Source organism: Cenococcum geophilum, assembly GCF_001692895.1.
Source record: "Cenococcum geophilum 1.58 unplaced genomic scaffold K441scaffold_40, whole genome shotgun sequence".
Taxonomy (NCBI): domain Eukaryota; kingdom Fungi; phylum Ascomycota; class Dothideomycetes; order Gloniales; family Gloniaceae; genus Cenococcum; species Cenococcum geophilum.
Genome location: NW_027137598.1, coordinates 1159028 through 1173831, shown reverse-complemented (window position 1 = coordinate 1173831; position 14804 = coordinate 1159028). Strand labels below are relative to the sequence as shown.

At 48.7% G+C, this 14804-nt stretch overlaps 5 protein-coding genes across 5 annotated transcripts; 2 read left to right on the top strand and 3 right to left on the bottom strand.

Annotated features, from left to right (window-relative positions):
- Positions 1 to 620: 620 nt before the first annotated feature.
- K441DRAFT_664944 (uncharacterized protein) lies at positions 621 to 2033 on the bottom strand. The gene has a single exon (XM_067649429.1). It carries the CDS (start codon positions 1958 to 1960, stop codon positions 1091 to 1093), a length of 870 nt encoding a protein of 289 aa, XP_067500795.1. The 5' UTR covers positions 1961 to 2033; the 3' UTR covers positions 621 to 1090.
- Positions 2034 to 2599: 566 nt separating this feature from the next.
- Positions 2600 to 5089, bottom strand: K441DRAFT_679771 (uncharacterized protein; the record flags this gene model as incomplete). Its single annotated transcript, XM_067651305.1, has 3 exons — positions 2600 to 3176; positions 3270 to 4469; positions 4521 to 5089. 3 exons carry the CDS (start codon positions 5087 to 5089, stop codon positions 2600 to 2602), a joined length of 2346 nt encoding a protein of 781 aa, XP_067500794.1.
- Positions 5090 to 6246: 1157 nt separating this feature from the next.
- Positions 6247 to 7558, bottom strand: K441DRAFT_679770 (uncharacterized protein; the record flags this gene model as incomplete). Its single annotated transcript, XM_067651304.1, has 4 exons — positions 6247 to 6713; positions 6768 to 7074; positions 7131 to 7345; positions 7414 to 7558. The coding sequence occupies 4 exons, from the start codon at positions 7556 to 7558 to the stop codon at positions 6247 to 6249; spliced, it is 1134 nt and encodes a 377-aa protein (XP_067500793.1).
- Positions 7559 to 8310: 752 nt separating this feature from the next.
- On the top strand, positions 8311 to 11421 carry K441DRAFT_641846 (uncharacterized protein). The gene is given in 2 exon segments (XM_067646666.1): positions 8311 to 10201; positions 10216 to 11421. The coding sequence occupies 2 exon segments, from the start codon at positions 8335 to 8337 to the stop codon at positions 10968 to 10970; spliced, it is 2622 nt and encodes an 873-aa protein (XP_067500792.1). The 5' UTR covers positions 8311 to 8334; the 3' UTR covers positions 10971 to 11421.
- Positions 11422 to 11488: 67 nt separating this feature from the next.
- On the top strand, positions 11489 to 12851 carry K441DRAFT_575365 (WD repeat protein; the record flags this gene model as incomplete). The annotated part of the gene is made up of 3 exons (XM_067644160.1): positions 11489 to 11529; positions 11586 to 11751; positions 11877 to 12851. 3 exons carry the CDS (start codon positions 11489 to 11491, stop codon positions 12849 to 12851), a joined length of 1182 nt encoding a protein of 393 aa, XP_067500791.1.
- Positions 12852 to 14804: the final 1953 nt, after the last annotated feature.

Here is a 14804-nt window from a genome sequence, read left to right as displayed (position 1 = left end):
AGGAAGAGCAAAAGGTGGAAGCTGATTGGCAGTGGCCATGTTTGGTGGATATGCTCAGTGATGTTAGAGTACGGTTGAAAGGTTGAAATTGAAATTTTTGGTCAAATGTGAGAGAGGAGGTTGTTGGAGGAAAGAGAGTGAGTTCTCGACGCCGGAAGTCTTTAAGTACTAGGCCTCACTTCACTCCACCTCGTCACGCTAAAAACTCGCTAAGCCTCGCTTAATTTGACCCACCACCCAGAATGTTTACCTCGCCCTGGTAAAAAGGATGCCCTACCACGCCCTCTACGTAGAGATAGTTACAGACTTTTCCAGAGATATGAAAACGAGAATGTGATAAGGGACAACCATCAAAATTCTCATTATTTAATGGAAAATATGGAATGAGGGCACATTAGAGACTCACGACGATTATTGAGAAATGCAGAATTGCAGTTTAACCTAACTCCGATTTTTTTTAGCCAGTCGTGTAGCAAAATTAACGTCACATAAAAGCTAGCACAGCAGCCCTTAACATTAATCTAAGCTCCCCAAAAAAAAGACATTCGAAAAGGTATTGAAATGCTCGGCAGTAATTGATCAACGACGCCTAATTAGAAAAAAAATTAGGCTACTTCAAGAGCGTAACTCGCAATGGCACACCGATGCAGTATTTGTATTGGCTTTACACTGATTGATGTGGATACGAACAGAGAATTTTCTTGTAACTTGAATTGCTTACAACGTGTTTGCAACATTTCTTATATATATCTTCGTGGTTGGTTATTCCGATTCTTAATACGACCTTTGCGCTAGCCACTGCTCTTCTGTGGAGTTCTGAGTATGAAATAGTAGCATTCTGGTTTTTAAAAGAAGTCTAAGGCTTAATCATAGCAGCACTAAAATGAAATATTACCTACATAAGTAGCTGTATGATGTTCTGACTAGGAATTTAGAATTCGAGCAGGTACAGAGGGAGGACAAACAAGCAATAGCGAGCTTAAATACTCATTGGATTAGCTGAGATCTAGGTAGACCTGCGGGTTTGGAATCAAACTTGAATGGTGCTAGAGGTTCACAAAGGGGCCGGAAGCCTTCCAAGGGTAAATCCTCACCAGATCCAATCTGGGTCGAAGAATCTCCTCTTATCGGCGGTCACTGGATTTATAACGGAGCTTCTAGTCACGTTATCCGACCCAATCCTGCTCCCACTCGAGTGTGACCTTCCGACCAAGGTCGCCTCCTTAGGACCCTTCATCATAACCTCCGTCAATGCCTTCGCAAATCCCTCATCCACATGCCCAGTTATACGCACTTTGCCAACTCTCGTCAAAAAAGCAAGCGGCTCCAAGCAGTACTGATATATGCGCGCAACTTGGCCATCCGCCCATGGCTTGAAGTATTCCGACCACCTCGTCTTCTCGAATTCTCCCGTGCGTAAGTCGATGTGGAGTTCTAGGAGGCGATGCACGCCCGCGAGACGACAAGCCACAAACCGCATCCATTTCTGTATGCGCCGGTACACTTCTTCTTCATACAGGCTGTCCCCAATGACCAATTCGCATTTGCGAACCTGACGTACCGCCTCTGTAGGCATTAGCTCAAAAGTGCTGCCCCGCGAAGCTACATGCTCTCTTGTAAACACGAATCGGAAGACATTCTCTCCGTATAAAATCCCCTTAGCCTCGACTTCAAACTGCCTGCAGGTGCCGATCAGATTGATGGCATTGGAGATATTTTCTGGGAGTGGAGCAAGATAGAACCCTGGCCGGCCCGGGTGGCGCTGGAGAGTTCGCTGGCTGAATTCTATGACTTGAGCGTATGGGAGGGCAAAGCGGAATATCTGAAGGCGTATCTCTGTTGGTAAAGAGAAAATGGGGAAGACATCTGAGGTATGGTTGTTTAAGGAGCTTGCTTCTGGGTCGTCAGCGGTGGGAAGATCTGACATAGCATCCATGAAATGATCTGCTGTGAGGCCCATTCTTGAGAATTAGTATCTAGGAGATACTGATAGTAAAGTTAGAGTGGTAAGCTGGAAATTACTTATGTATACGAAGGCTACGAGGTGGAGGAATGGGGCTGAGGTTGACTCACTTTGATACATGTTTGGAAAATCCGAAATTTATCCGCACCAAGGATAGCAAGGTAGCAACTTAAGAATCCTCCCGTGCATATCAGTCCTACTCAATGTCTCTATCGAGTAGAGGGTTTTTAGTTGACCTTTTTGCAGAAGTAATATGATGCATTAATTTAAAGGGTTTTGATTTCTCCCAAGCCAGCAAAGAATCTATCAACACTCCATACTCCCTACAACTAATAATATGTTGCTTTCCCTCCGTAGCCAAAGCATACGCCACCGTCCTGTACAGAATGTGCCAGCTCACGTCCGATATGCAGTCATAAAGTCTTTCCCTTTCTAGGAGCAGACTCGCTAAAAACACGAGACCCGCATAAGGTCCCAGGGGTATCTTACCCTAATGCCAAAAAGTCCCTCCAGCGAAAAGCTCCGCCATTGTGCCCAAAACGCCGAGTTACCACCTCCTAATGAATCCCTGAATAACCCCACTGTTTCTTTGATAAAGCGCCGAGTGCCAAAAGATGCCTCCGTTGAATAGTTTTGTCAACCCTTCCTCGCCTCTTCTACCTTCTCCAAGTTTACGAGTAGTTCATACTTAACACCCTCCTTCTCCATCCACTCTTTTAGGAATTTCACTCCAAATCGCACCGCCTGTACAGGTGTAGTGTCTGGACCGATAGGCAGGAAATACGGTCCCTTGAGTATGCCCGCAGTCAGGCTCTCCCACTCCATCGGATCGATTGTGACTTCTCTACCCTTCCATGTTTTCGGATAGTATTCCATGAGATCAAATAGTGACAGTGCCCCTCTTGCCTCATGTGAATACCTCTGCAATTGTTGAAAGTTCTCCGCGAGGACAGCAAAATCGGCTGCCACATCGTGCTGCGGTGAGTCATGGTGGACATGAGGGCGGCCGCGCTGCGCTAGCAGTGTGGAGATACGAGCAGCAATTACGGCACCAAGGTGAAGCCGCAAGCCTTCAAGGTGTGGGAAATCTTTTGTGCGTGTGCGAAAGGAACTCCAAAGAGGCATCAGGGTTTTCCAATTGCCTTCGACGTCGCCGAGTCGGCCACGAGAACGAAAGGAGATGTCCATGGCGTAGTAAGCGGCCATGTAAGAACTGTATCAAGATATCAGCTCGGGTGAGGGAAATTAGAACGCAATTGAAAGGGGTGAAAGGAGAGCGGGGAAGTAAACGGAAAAGGTCACTCACAGAACGCATTCGATACTTATGACAGCTGCACGCATCTGATCCTCCTTCAAAGCCTTTTCCTTTTCTGCAATCTTCTGCGCCTCATGCTTGAGTGAGCGGCCCAGCATATTAAGTTTCCTGGAACAAAGGGCCCAGGCTTGGCTTTCAGCTTGCCTTCCATTGACAGAAGCCGAAGTAGGCCCTGGCTTGCTATCCGGTATCTTAGGACCTGATGGGGTGGATCCGGAACGGCCAGGAGTAGAATCATTGCCTTCCATAGAGTTCGTGCGAATCATATTTATGGCTCTGAGGTCTTTCCGGGGAGTTATGTACTGACCCTGACCCTTTTGGGCGCTCGAGCGATTTGAAAGAGCCGGTGATGGTATTGCTTGTTGAGCTGGAGTACTCGGTTTCTTATTTGTGTCAGCGCCTGGTGGAGGGCGTTTCTGGCGCTTCGATGCTACCGTGGCTGACTGAGAGTCGTCGTCAGGCCGTGAGCGCTTCTCACCTATCACAGATATCTTGCTTTCGGTGGTGGTATTTGGTGTAGCTGTGTCTACTGTTTGAGGAGAGTCTTTAGGTGCTTCCTTGCTCCTCCCTGCACTACTCTCGGGCTGTTTCGGCTTGCCTTTCAGGTGACGTTCCTTCTTCTCTGCAGCTGCGCTCACACTACTGGGCGGTAATCGGAGGTACCGCTCAACTTCTTTCTTATGCTTCCTTCCATATTTGAGTTTGACTACGAGAGTTTGCTCCTTCCCTAAAGGTGGTAGTTTGAGACTCTCGCGTTGATTCAGAGTCGGATTTTGAGAACCTGCTAGTGGCTTGTTTTCGGAATTTCCTGGCCGTGTCTTGATTTCTACTTTTTTGCTAGCCATGCGTGCGACACCTCTCAGCGACTCGTCACTCTTTTGATTCTTCAAATCAGATGAGGCGTTTGATTCCGCTCGCTTACGCTGAGTCTCTAGTTGGTCAAGCTCAGCGAGAATATTTGGGGGGAGAGTAGGTGACAGAATTGGTGGAAGACCGTGGGGATTGGGTAATGTTGCTCCAACAGGTGATAAAAGCGGTGGTAACCCGTGTGGAGTCGCATTTGACTGTGCAGAAGTCTCAGGGGAGTGCTTCGTACCAGGGGACAGCTCGTTTTTTGTTTTCTTTGGCGGTGGAGCACCTTGGTCCGATTTCGTAGAAGGCTGCTCCTGGTTTGTAGAATTGTCTAACGGTCTACCATCAATGTCAGTCAACTCTTGATAAAACAGGATCGTGTTTAGTTACCGCTTATGTCCTTGTTGCGAACCCGGTTTCGGAGCAGGAGAGGCTTTCGGTTCGTCTTTTACACCATTAACGTGAATAGGATCGCGCTTCACTGGACCTAGATCTGGCGACGGTTTCTTCGATGTAGGCGTACCACTGAGTCCGTTGGCTTTATTTGCCTTGTACGCACTCAGACTTATCTTCTTCTTAGGACCCTGCACCGGCGTATTCCAGCCCCTACTCTTCATTAATTTTTCGTTCTTCTCCTTCTCCTCGTCTTCTTCTGTTCGGGTTACAAAACAACTCTTCAGAGACTCGCGAAACTTAAAGGTCCTGTATTGTAGATGCTCTTCATCAGAGTCGAAGAGGTTCCCCAACATCCAACCCTGCGATTCTTGCTGAGACCAGTGCCGGTAAGGGCGATCTGTGGGCACTGTGAGAATGTATGGGGTTATGGGCACACATTTGCGGATGCGCTCGTAAATGGAATCGAGCTTGGCCAATTCTTCAATATCATGGGAGGAGCAAGCAGATTGTTTGGTCCTAGGACCAGACTTGGTAGTCTCAGTAGTATATTCAAGAATTGACATATTGAACTTATGCGCCTTTAGCTTAGCGGGGTGCAGTCCGATGGTTGTGACTGAAGTTCTCAGTCCGCGGGAATGATGTTCTAGTCGTCTACCAAGGAGAAGGTTGGCACGGGATGCGGGAACATGAAGTTGTAAGTTTAGATAATTTATAAGGAGATTAGAGGAGGTTTGGTTAATTCGAGTGCCGTATCTTGTTGCTTGGTGCGCAGACTGGAACCGGGTGTACAATTGAACTGCAAATATCTAAAATCAGTATGTGGAACACTAAGTAAGGTAGCACGCTGAAGAGAGAGATCTGGAGGGAAGACCAACCGAGTGAATGTGCGACAGGACCGCTAGAGGCCTATCGCAACCTTTCTGTCATAGGTGAGCTGGGTCCGGACAACGCGATCATTCCGCCAAAGTCCTGGACCGCGGACAGTGCGGAAAGCATGGGACTCTGGTAGAGCGTCTATGGGCCTCTACTTCTGCCAGAGGGCGTGCCGAAGAAGGGTGGTGGTGTTGGTGGTGTAGACACGAGTGAGGTGACGACTTCAGAGTGTTCGCAAATGGGCGTCAACTGCCTGAGGCAATCTTGGCGATTTGGCGGAGGGTTTTGACGATGATCGGCAGGCCAGACCCGTCATTTGTTTCGATCAGCAGTATAATTGCTTCGCTCACGTTTGGCCGGATAACAAGAGCTACTTAGGTACTTTGTCTGTCCCTCCTTCTCCTACGTCAGGGCACCTCTACTGGCCAAAAATAAGCACTCCCAGCAGTGGGCAAGATTTATACCTGCCGTCCACCTTCGACGGCCAGGTCTGCAGGGAAGCCGAGCCCTAAATCTGCAGCTAAGCGGAGGGGAGCCAGATCCCTGACACGCCCAAGCCATGGTTGATTTACATCACCAGCATGTAAACAAAAACCCGAGGGTTCCTAGGGATTCTTCAACCCGTTCGGTCCAATGTTATTGGTTCTATGCCCTGAGACACCAAGCACATCCAGTCCAAATGGCCAACAACCACTGCGAGTGTACAGTTCTATCATAAATACCAGACATGAGGCCGCTCAGTCTTAATACTATAGCAATACAGTAAACCCTTAATCCGTCCGCATCTCATGTGCAAGTCGCAAATCCTTTCCTACGATCACTACCTATCACTCTTAATGCGGTTTCATTACAGCTCATCGTCCTCCGTATCTTCCTCGTCCTGCACAGATGAGGGCTTCTTATCTAGTGGCTTATGTTGTGCATCGCGCTTCGCAAACGGCAATTCGCGCCGGGGAGGCAGAGCTGCTTGCGTCTGTTCCTCTTTGGGCTTTTGTGTTGTCTCGATTACTTTGCCTTTCTCAGCTTTGGTCGAATTTGACGGTAGGACGAACGCAGAGGGCGCAGTATCAAGGTCACCTTCATCTTCCGTCTCGTCATCCGTCGTTCGGTCCGGCGTAACCGCTTCAGGCATGTCCTCTTCCAATTCTCGGTGGTTTTCTGCCTGCTCTTCGTCAACCCGCATATGCTCGAACTCGTCATCTTCAGAGTCGGGTTCAACGACAGGTTGTTTTCCATTTGCCTTCCGCTTCGAAGCCCTCGAAGCCGCAGCTTTGCGCGTCTTTGCTTCTTCCCTAAGTCCTTGGACCTTTGTTGCTATAAAAATGTTAACTCATCAACGAACCTGAGATGAATTTAAATCTGGCTTACCAGCAGCTGGATTGACTTTTGCTTCTGCTAAAAGTCTTTGTTGGTCTCTAATCTTGAGCTTTTTCTCATTTAGCAGCTCCTTGAACTTTTCAAGCATAGCGTTTTCATTCTCCTCTTTGGTTTTGATGAGGTCCTGAAGTTGCGCGTTGAGCTTTCTGACTATCTCCTGCTGTGCGTCCAGCTTTGATTTCAGCGCAGCTACCTCATCCCGAGCAGCTGCAGCTGCTTGCGCAGCAATACCCGTCCAGGCCAAAGGGTCAATTTCCTCTTCCTCGTCTTTTGCTAGAGAGATAACACCTAATGTGATCTGAGCAACGTGTCAGCGATTGCAATTTCCTTTGGTTGGTTTAAACATCTACGAACTAAGATGCCACCATCGCCGACGTGCTTTTGGATGACAATTTTCAGTTCATCCTCACTGACGAGTGAGGACACAACTTCCACGCCATCTGCTGCTTTCGCGTGTTCCCCTTCGAGGCTTTTTTGAAGAAACTGGTGGGATAGAACTGCGTCCCACTCTTCGGCGCTTCCATTGTACCTCTTGTCTACTCTTAATTTGCTGATCCGACGCTGTTCAACTGAACCATCCGATTAACAATACAAATTAAGGAGTAACAACACACAATATCCTCGGAGGTGAGCTTACTTTGACCAACGAATGGGTAATTGCCTTCGGATGCTAGCAATTTGACATCCAGAGGCAGAGGCCCGTTGCTAACGACATTGACTATGACGCAGGAATCATCGTCCGCACCCGTTAGGGGAAGTCGAAGGATGTGTTGGTCCGCCATGAGACGTGTCTGAATTAATAGAATAGCGGCGATATTCCTACTCCAAGTTCAGAAGCCTTCCAGACGCTCGTGAAACGCGTTCTGGATCTAAATTGCTATGTGACAGGCTTGGACCCAGCCGCTTAGTAGTAAGTGGCTAACTATTCTAGCTCTTAACTTAGAGGTGCGGGGGATATATATATAGTTTTGTAAGAGTATCCCGGATGGAATTGAGTCTATGTTCAGTCGGGTGTCACGTTGGAGGCGCGGAGCTAACAAACGTGTCGACAAGGAATTCTTGTTTTGAGCCTGGATGTTTCAAATGAAATGGAGAGACGTGAAACAGGGCCGTCCGGGTTTTCATGGGAGTCTATGGCAAATCCTAGAGGGCCTCGGGGGTTCGCATGTGAATTGCTCTCCAAGGCTTCTGCCTGCGCCTCCGCAGTCACGATCAGCCACTGCGGATCTTGCGAAATCTCCGCAAGACTACCGGGTGCGCGCTAGAGATCAACAGAAGGGTACTGAATATAGTCGCTCCTGGTCTGGTTTCTCACCGACTCGATTCTTCCAGGCCACCAACCGATCTTTCGTTTTTCGTGTCATCCACGCGTTGGCCTGCGTGCAACGCCTTTTGCTCGCTTGTCGCAAAAAAGACTTGGCCTCGTGTCGGACCACCCAGACCTCTTCCCCAACCTCCTCCAACTTTTCGCCCTCCAACCAAGCTCCTGCCCGCGTACCTGCAAGCTGTCATGGCCTTTCCTACCAACAGAGGCAGCTTTGCACAGCGTGCAGCCACCATGGCGACCAACATCGAGAGCTGGGACGACGATGGCGATTTTCAAGGCGATCTCTTCACCAACTCAACCTCAACCGTGCAGACCTCCATGTCTTCGCGCGTTTCAGTGCGTTCGGAATCGAATATTGGCGACGATGACTGGCAGGTTCTGCTGACACCAAATGACGAACTATCTACTATCAATGCGATATCCTCTGCGAAACAAGCCGGCATACCGATTCCCACCAACGTTCCTTCCTCCGCTCTGCTCGGCGGATCGATCAAGCGACTGGGCAAAAAGAAGTCGCAACGGAAAATTGTTGCTGACGATGATTGGGGAGAAGACCTCGAGTTGCCAGCGAGTGCATCCGATGGACTGAAACTAAAACCACCTCAGTTTCCTCGGACGCCGGCAGAGGATCAAGATGATTTTGACGACTGGGGTGAAGGAAGCCTAGGCATTCGATTCGGTGGGACGAGGCGGGACGGACGGAACCGCAGCTCCTCCGTTTCTGCCATGAGCCCTAGCATGGGCAGCTGCATGACTCTCGAGAGCGAAGACGATGACTTTACCGGTCTTGTGTTACCAAATGAACCGCTGGATTTCAATGCTCGCTTGAACAAACTGAAAGAGGCCGAACACTCTACTCCTGATGTTTCGCCTCTACCATCTCATCAAAGACGTGATCCGCCACCGACGTCTGCACCTACTTCTTTCCCCACATCTGTACCGACATACACATCCTCTCCTCAAGAAGCGCCTAAGCCGGAACCCAAACCGAAGCCCGCGGAAGATGAAGAGGACTTCTTTGCCGGCCTGGAAATTGGCCCTGGAGACGTTGTTGATACAAAGAAGCTCACTCTGAACCGCAACCTTGTGGTGCAGAAGACGCGCTCTCAACCTCCCGCTCCTCCTGCTGCTCGGCCTGCTACTACATTAACATTTACGGACAAACCAGCGGCCTCAAGAATACCCAGGCCACTACCAGCATCGACAAATCGCACAAAGCTTCCACCCGTTTATGAGTCGGGGGCTCATTCCTCAACCCACCACGGTCGACTAGTGCCTACAACCACTAATGCACAATTGCTTCGAGCGAAACGGTCCGCACCCGTTTTGCGCAGTAATTATCATACGACCCCCAAACCTCCGGTTCCATTCCTCCCTGCGGGTATATCGAATTCGCAATCACATCATATCACAGCAAAACCTTCACAAGGCCATCTTCGCCGTGAGTCAGATCCGAATCGGCCAATTTCCCCAACAGCGATGCGATCATATTCACGAATGTCTGCTGCAAATCCTCCAGACACACCCAGTCGTGCTGGCATGAGGAGAGACGTTGCTCCTGCTGCATTGGCTCGTGAAGCTACCGCCAAGCGCATTCTAGCTAAACCTACAAGACGGCGTCAATACGGTGATGGCAGCGAACTTGAAGTTTTCGATGACCTGCCCACTTCTGCGACAAAGGAGAAGAAATTTGAGAAGGCACCAACAAACCGGGGCCCGCCAAAAGTTTTGCGGCATCAACAAAGCAATAGTCGATTGCCACTTGCTGACCGGATGACTACTCCCCTTCCACCCACGCCAAGAAGTCCACCCAAACCAGAGAACACACCACGGTTCGCCCGTGACACAGCGGCAAGCCGCATAGCGCGAGAACAACGACTTGCAGGAACCAGATCGCGAGCCGAAGGAGAAATAATGCCGAGGCAGACTAATTGGAAAGCACAAGTGGCTGCGAGGAGCCCTCATACAAGCCCAACAGCTCAACGAGGAAGGAAAGGAACAGGACAAAAACCGATGCTAATCAAAGCAATGTCAGCACCAATGGTGAAGAGTAAGCTTTCCAATTCGACAGTCCCACCCTTGGTCACCTGCTTACCATGTCATTACCTCTAGATGAAAAAGGAATGACCTATAATCCCATGCTACATCGCTGGGAAGGTAATGAGGTGGCACTCGCTCCCTTCTCACATCCCAATGTATCTACAACTACCCTCGCCCTTACCACTGCGAGCACGCCTACCTTTGCACCGTCAAATCAACACCTATACCATCAACACGATCGATCGCGCTCCATCTCCCACTCCGCTCTTTCAGCCTTCCAAACTCAACACTCTCACCATCATCATCAACATCAACATCATCAACAGCAATCTCGTCCTACTATGCCCGGCCCACCATCTCCACCACGCGCCCCAGCCCTGATATCAAACATCTCAACTGCTCGCGGCATCCAGGTCGAGCGTGGCATGGTGTTTGACCCACGCAAGATGTGCTGGCTTAAACTAGGCCCTTCATCTCATTCTGGTGATCCTCCCAGCCAGTCCATTGATGTAGATGATGAGGACGATCCATTTGCTGGGCTCGAAGACCTCAAAGATGACGATAGCAAGGTTGGTGTTGGTGCGGGCGGTACAGCAAGTGTTACCTCGGGCGGATATGGAGATGGAGTGAATGCCGAAGACCAGACATTTGTGGGCGAGGAGTTTGACCTCGGCCCTAGTTTCATTCGAAGGCAAAGAGAGGAGGAAAACATATGGAGGCGACGAGTTGAAGGTTGGGTCGGCGGTATCAGAGATGGCAGCGAGTCTTGGAGGTGGGCCGTGAGAGATCTGGCCGCACTGGCAGCCGCTGAGCATCTAAGGAGGTAGCAGTCCCCAAGTATGTGGTGAACTCCAAGATTTCTCCTGTGAATGATTTTGACGACCACACTTGCGACATGAGGTGGACATTTGTTGGCGCATCAGGGCGTTTCTTACAAGAGGCTTGAGAACCTTCAGTGGGCTTTTTTGAGATACGTATTGGGCGTTTTATGGTGCTGGTGACGGCTTGGATGATGCCTCACTTGCGGATGATGTGATGGATTTATGATTCATGAGCACGAACATGAGATATGAGATACATGCATGATAGCATACTTTTGGAGATTCTGAAAGTAGCAATGAGGATTGTTTGGTTTGCTGGTTCCTATCTCAGTATTCTCTACCGTCTTAGGTCTCTATTTTGATCGCTGAAGTTGCTTATTAGCACCCATCACTATAATCGTAATAGTAATAATCGGTAAGTACATAGGTACTTTTGTAGATAAGTAATGGAGGGGTTGAAAATCCATGCTTCTCTCCCACCTTGAAAATACAATACTCGTGAAAACCACTGTCGTCTGCTCAACATGTCAAGATCAACAGACCCAGGACACTTCTTCCAGACTACGTTAGTTCTCCATGCCCATCTACAGTCTGCCAAGCACTAACATGGAGCCTCCGTAGAACCTACCTCACTGAATCTGCCCGCAGAGTCTCGAAATCGAAGAATGCATCAGGCAACCCTATCAAACTCGCCTCTAAGATCCTCGCTGTCGCCGCCGACCCGGAGAACAACGAGCGTGTCTATGTTGCCGAGGCGGCGGGGACCGTGAGGAGGGTGGTGCTCGAAGTCTGTAAGACATTTTTCCTGCCTGCTCATGCTCAAAATTCTACCTTCTGTCCAATTCTCAACATGTTTGCATGTAGGCCTTAGATTTTACGTGCATAAAATACTAACGGTGTTTAAACATCTAGACTGCTGAAATATCCGCCGTTTATACTGGTCCGACGGCCCCATTAACGTCCCTCTGTATCTCCAAACACTCAAACACCTTGTTCGCGGGCTGCTGGGACAAGAGCATCTGGTCTTGGTCTTGCAGCACTCGCAAGCCTGCCCGACGATACCAAGGACACAATGACTTCGTAAAGGCAGTTCTCTGCCTCTCGCTTCACGGCAGAGAGATTCTGATATCCGGCTCTGCTGACGCCAGCATTATTGTTTGGGATGTAGGCACCAGAGAAAAACTATACACATTAAAGGGTCATACCAGGGGTATTCTAGCGCTGGCTATTGACCAATTCACACTTCCTGATCCGATACTGCAAGGCACGGAGCAAGAGAAAACAGATGGTGGAACTGTCTTCTTCAGCGCCGGTAGCGACCGCGAGATCCGCCGCTGGTCTCTCACATCCACCTCCGCATTGGAAGCGTCCCCGGCCTCAGGTAGCCCGTCGCCAATACTATCCCACGACACCAGCGTCGACGCGCTCCTCTTCGACGGCGACGGCGACCTATGGACGGCCTCGGCCGACAAATCCGCAAAGTGCCTTTCGCGGCAGCAGAACTGGGAGGCGGATACTGAGCTCGCTCATCCGGATTTCGTGCGAGATGTAGCTGTAGACGAGGAAGGCGGGTGGGTTGCCACGGCCTGTAGGGATGAGGAGGTTAGAGTATGGGAAAAGGGCAGCGGGAAGCTATACCATACCTTTACCGGACACTTTGAGGAGGTAACTGGGTTGGTCCTGCTACCTGGCCAGAAGCTTGTTAGTGTGAGCATCGATGCGACAATCAGGCAGTGGAGCCTAAAAGCGCCAGATTTAGTGAAGTCTAGGCAGGACGCTGAGGAAGAGAGGTTGGGGGAAAAGAAAGAGAAGGAAGGGAAGAAAAAAAGCCTTTTGACGGAGGATGAGGAGAGAGAATTGGCAGACTTAATGGAGGAGAGTGAGTAACCCATGGCAAAGGCCGCTTTCAATCAAACACTAGGACATGTGAATGAGTACACGGCGTGTCATTCTGCCCTAAATTACCTGACGATAAGCCCTTCAGTTCCATTATTAGGTGATTCCCGATAAAAGCCAAGGGCTTCTTCCTCCTTAAACCCAGTCTATACATATTGACATATTCCGCTAATCAAAAGAGCCATCGGCTAGTATCCTCTCACCACAATCCCACATCTCTTACTATTTTTCTCCTTAGCGCCCTTTCCCTAAACTGTTTTGGAAGCTATTTTCATATCAAAATAAAAAAGTTCAAATTCCCTGTCTCTTTTATAACACAGCCGTCCTTGCTCAAAGACACTGTCCCTGGCCTTCTCCCTAGTTGCCATTACGTCATTGAGAGCATCTCTTCACAATAAGGATGCTGGGCACATATGCAGGAGCATTTAGTTTCCATGAAGTCAAATCCTTAAGACATTTCAAACGTCCAAGAGATAGGGACTAAAGACAAAGAGAAGGAGCCGGTAGAAGGTTGTAAGCACAAATGATTAAAAAATGCTTAATGGATGAGACCTCAGTAATGAGGAACGAACGGGAGCTTACCTATTGGACGGGCCCCTCGGTTCTGATCCGACAATACAGCGCAGTTGACCACAACAATGGCAGCATCAACGGCACCACATCCCACTGCGGATGATCTGCAGCACGAAAGTGTGTATTAATGCTAGACATCGCATTGGCTCATACCACGGGATAACTATATATATACCCTCCCGCATAGTTTGGGACCCACTCCAAATAGTCTTCTGGTAAGCGAAACTTTCGGCACCCAAGGGTTCTACTCGAAAATTTGATCAGAGGATCCCATTCCGGGCAACATATAGCAGACAAAGATTACAAGCCTGTTGGAGCCAAAACTTTAACAATACGACACACCCAGTCGCATTTTACATATGACATGGTGGTGATCAACATCTACATTAGTTAATTTCAGAAACCAAAGAAGTGAATGAAGGTTGTAGGCATCTTCTTTGATTAGCTATAGTAGATATCAGTACAGTCCAATGATACAGATCCAATTATACCATCCATGTGTAGTGAGGATCTTCAGTACTATCATCTACCGTATAACATTGTACCCCTGACTAGATATTTCAGCTTCAAGATAGGTTGAATTATTTTCAGGAGACCAAAGCTATCTCAGATGCCAGAGAACAATGGTGTGGCGCTAGCCAGAACGTTGAATCTACAATCCATGTTTGACTGCAGAACTGGCTAGGCAGTCAGCGTTCCTAACGTTGTGAGCTTCATCAAGAATGATGGTGTGCCAGCAATAACTGAAGGTCGTGCTCCCATGGCCGGTCAGGAACGCCAAATAGCTTCGGATCGATCTTAGTTCCCTTTGGCGTTGTGTTCGTGACGAGAAGCAATTACGCCATACGTACTGATGACCACGACCTGGGAAGTCCATTCATCGCCAGAAAATAGAGGGTGGGTATACTGTTTTAAAGGGGGCAAATATAATTCCAAGTTAAATGCCAGGTGTAAACTGAACAGAGCCCCTGTAGAAGGTGGTGTTGTTGATTCCGCACTATGACCCTAGAAGCCCGAGAATGCTTATCCCACGAATCAGACGCCCCGTAGTAGAATTTAACCCGAACTCAGTTAGACCAGCGCGTGCATGGTTACGGGGCAGGATACGCTCATATCTGCTCCATATATTTTTAATGAATGTTTTAAAAATCAAATATTTTGCTTTTCATAGACTATGGCCCAACCACGATAGTTAATAACAGATCTGCCTGATATAATAGATTCTTTAACTAATTATCTTCCTCTTTATATATATTAGAGCCCTATATCCGTTATATTAAGGTATGAGATACAACGTCACAGAAGAGCAGTTAGACTTTGAAAAGCATCCATGTGAATCTTACTACATCCAACTTTTTACGTAGCATAGCT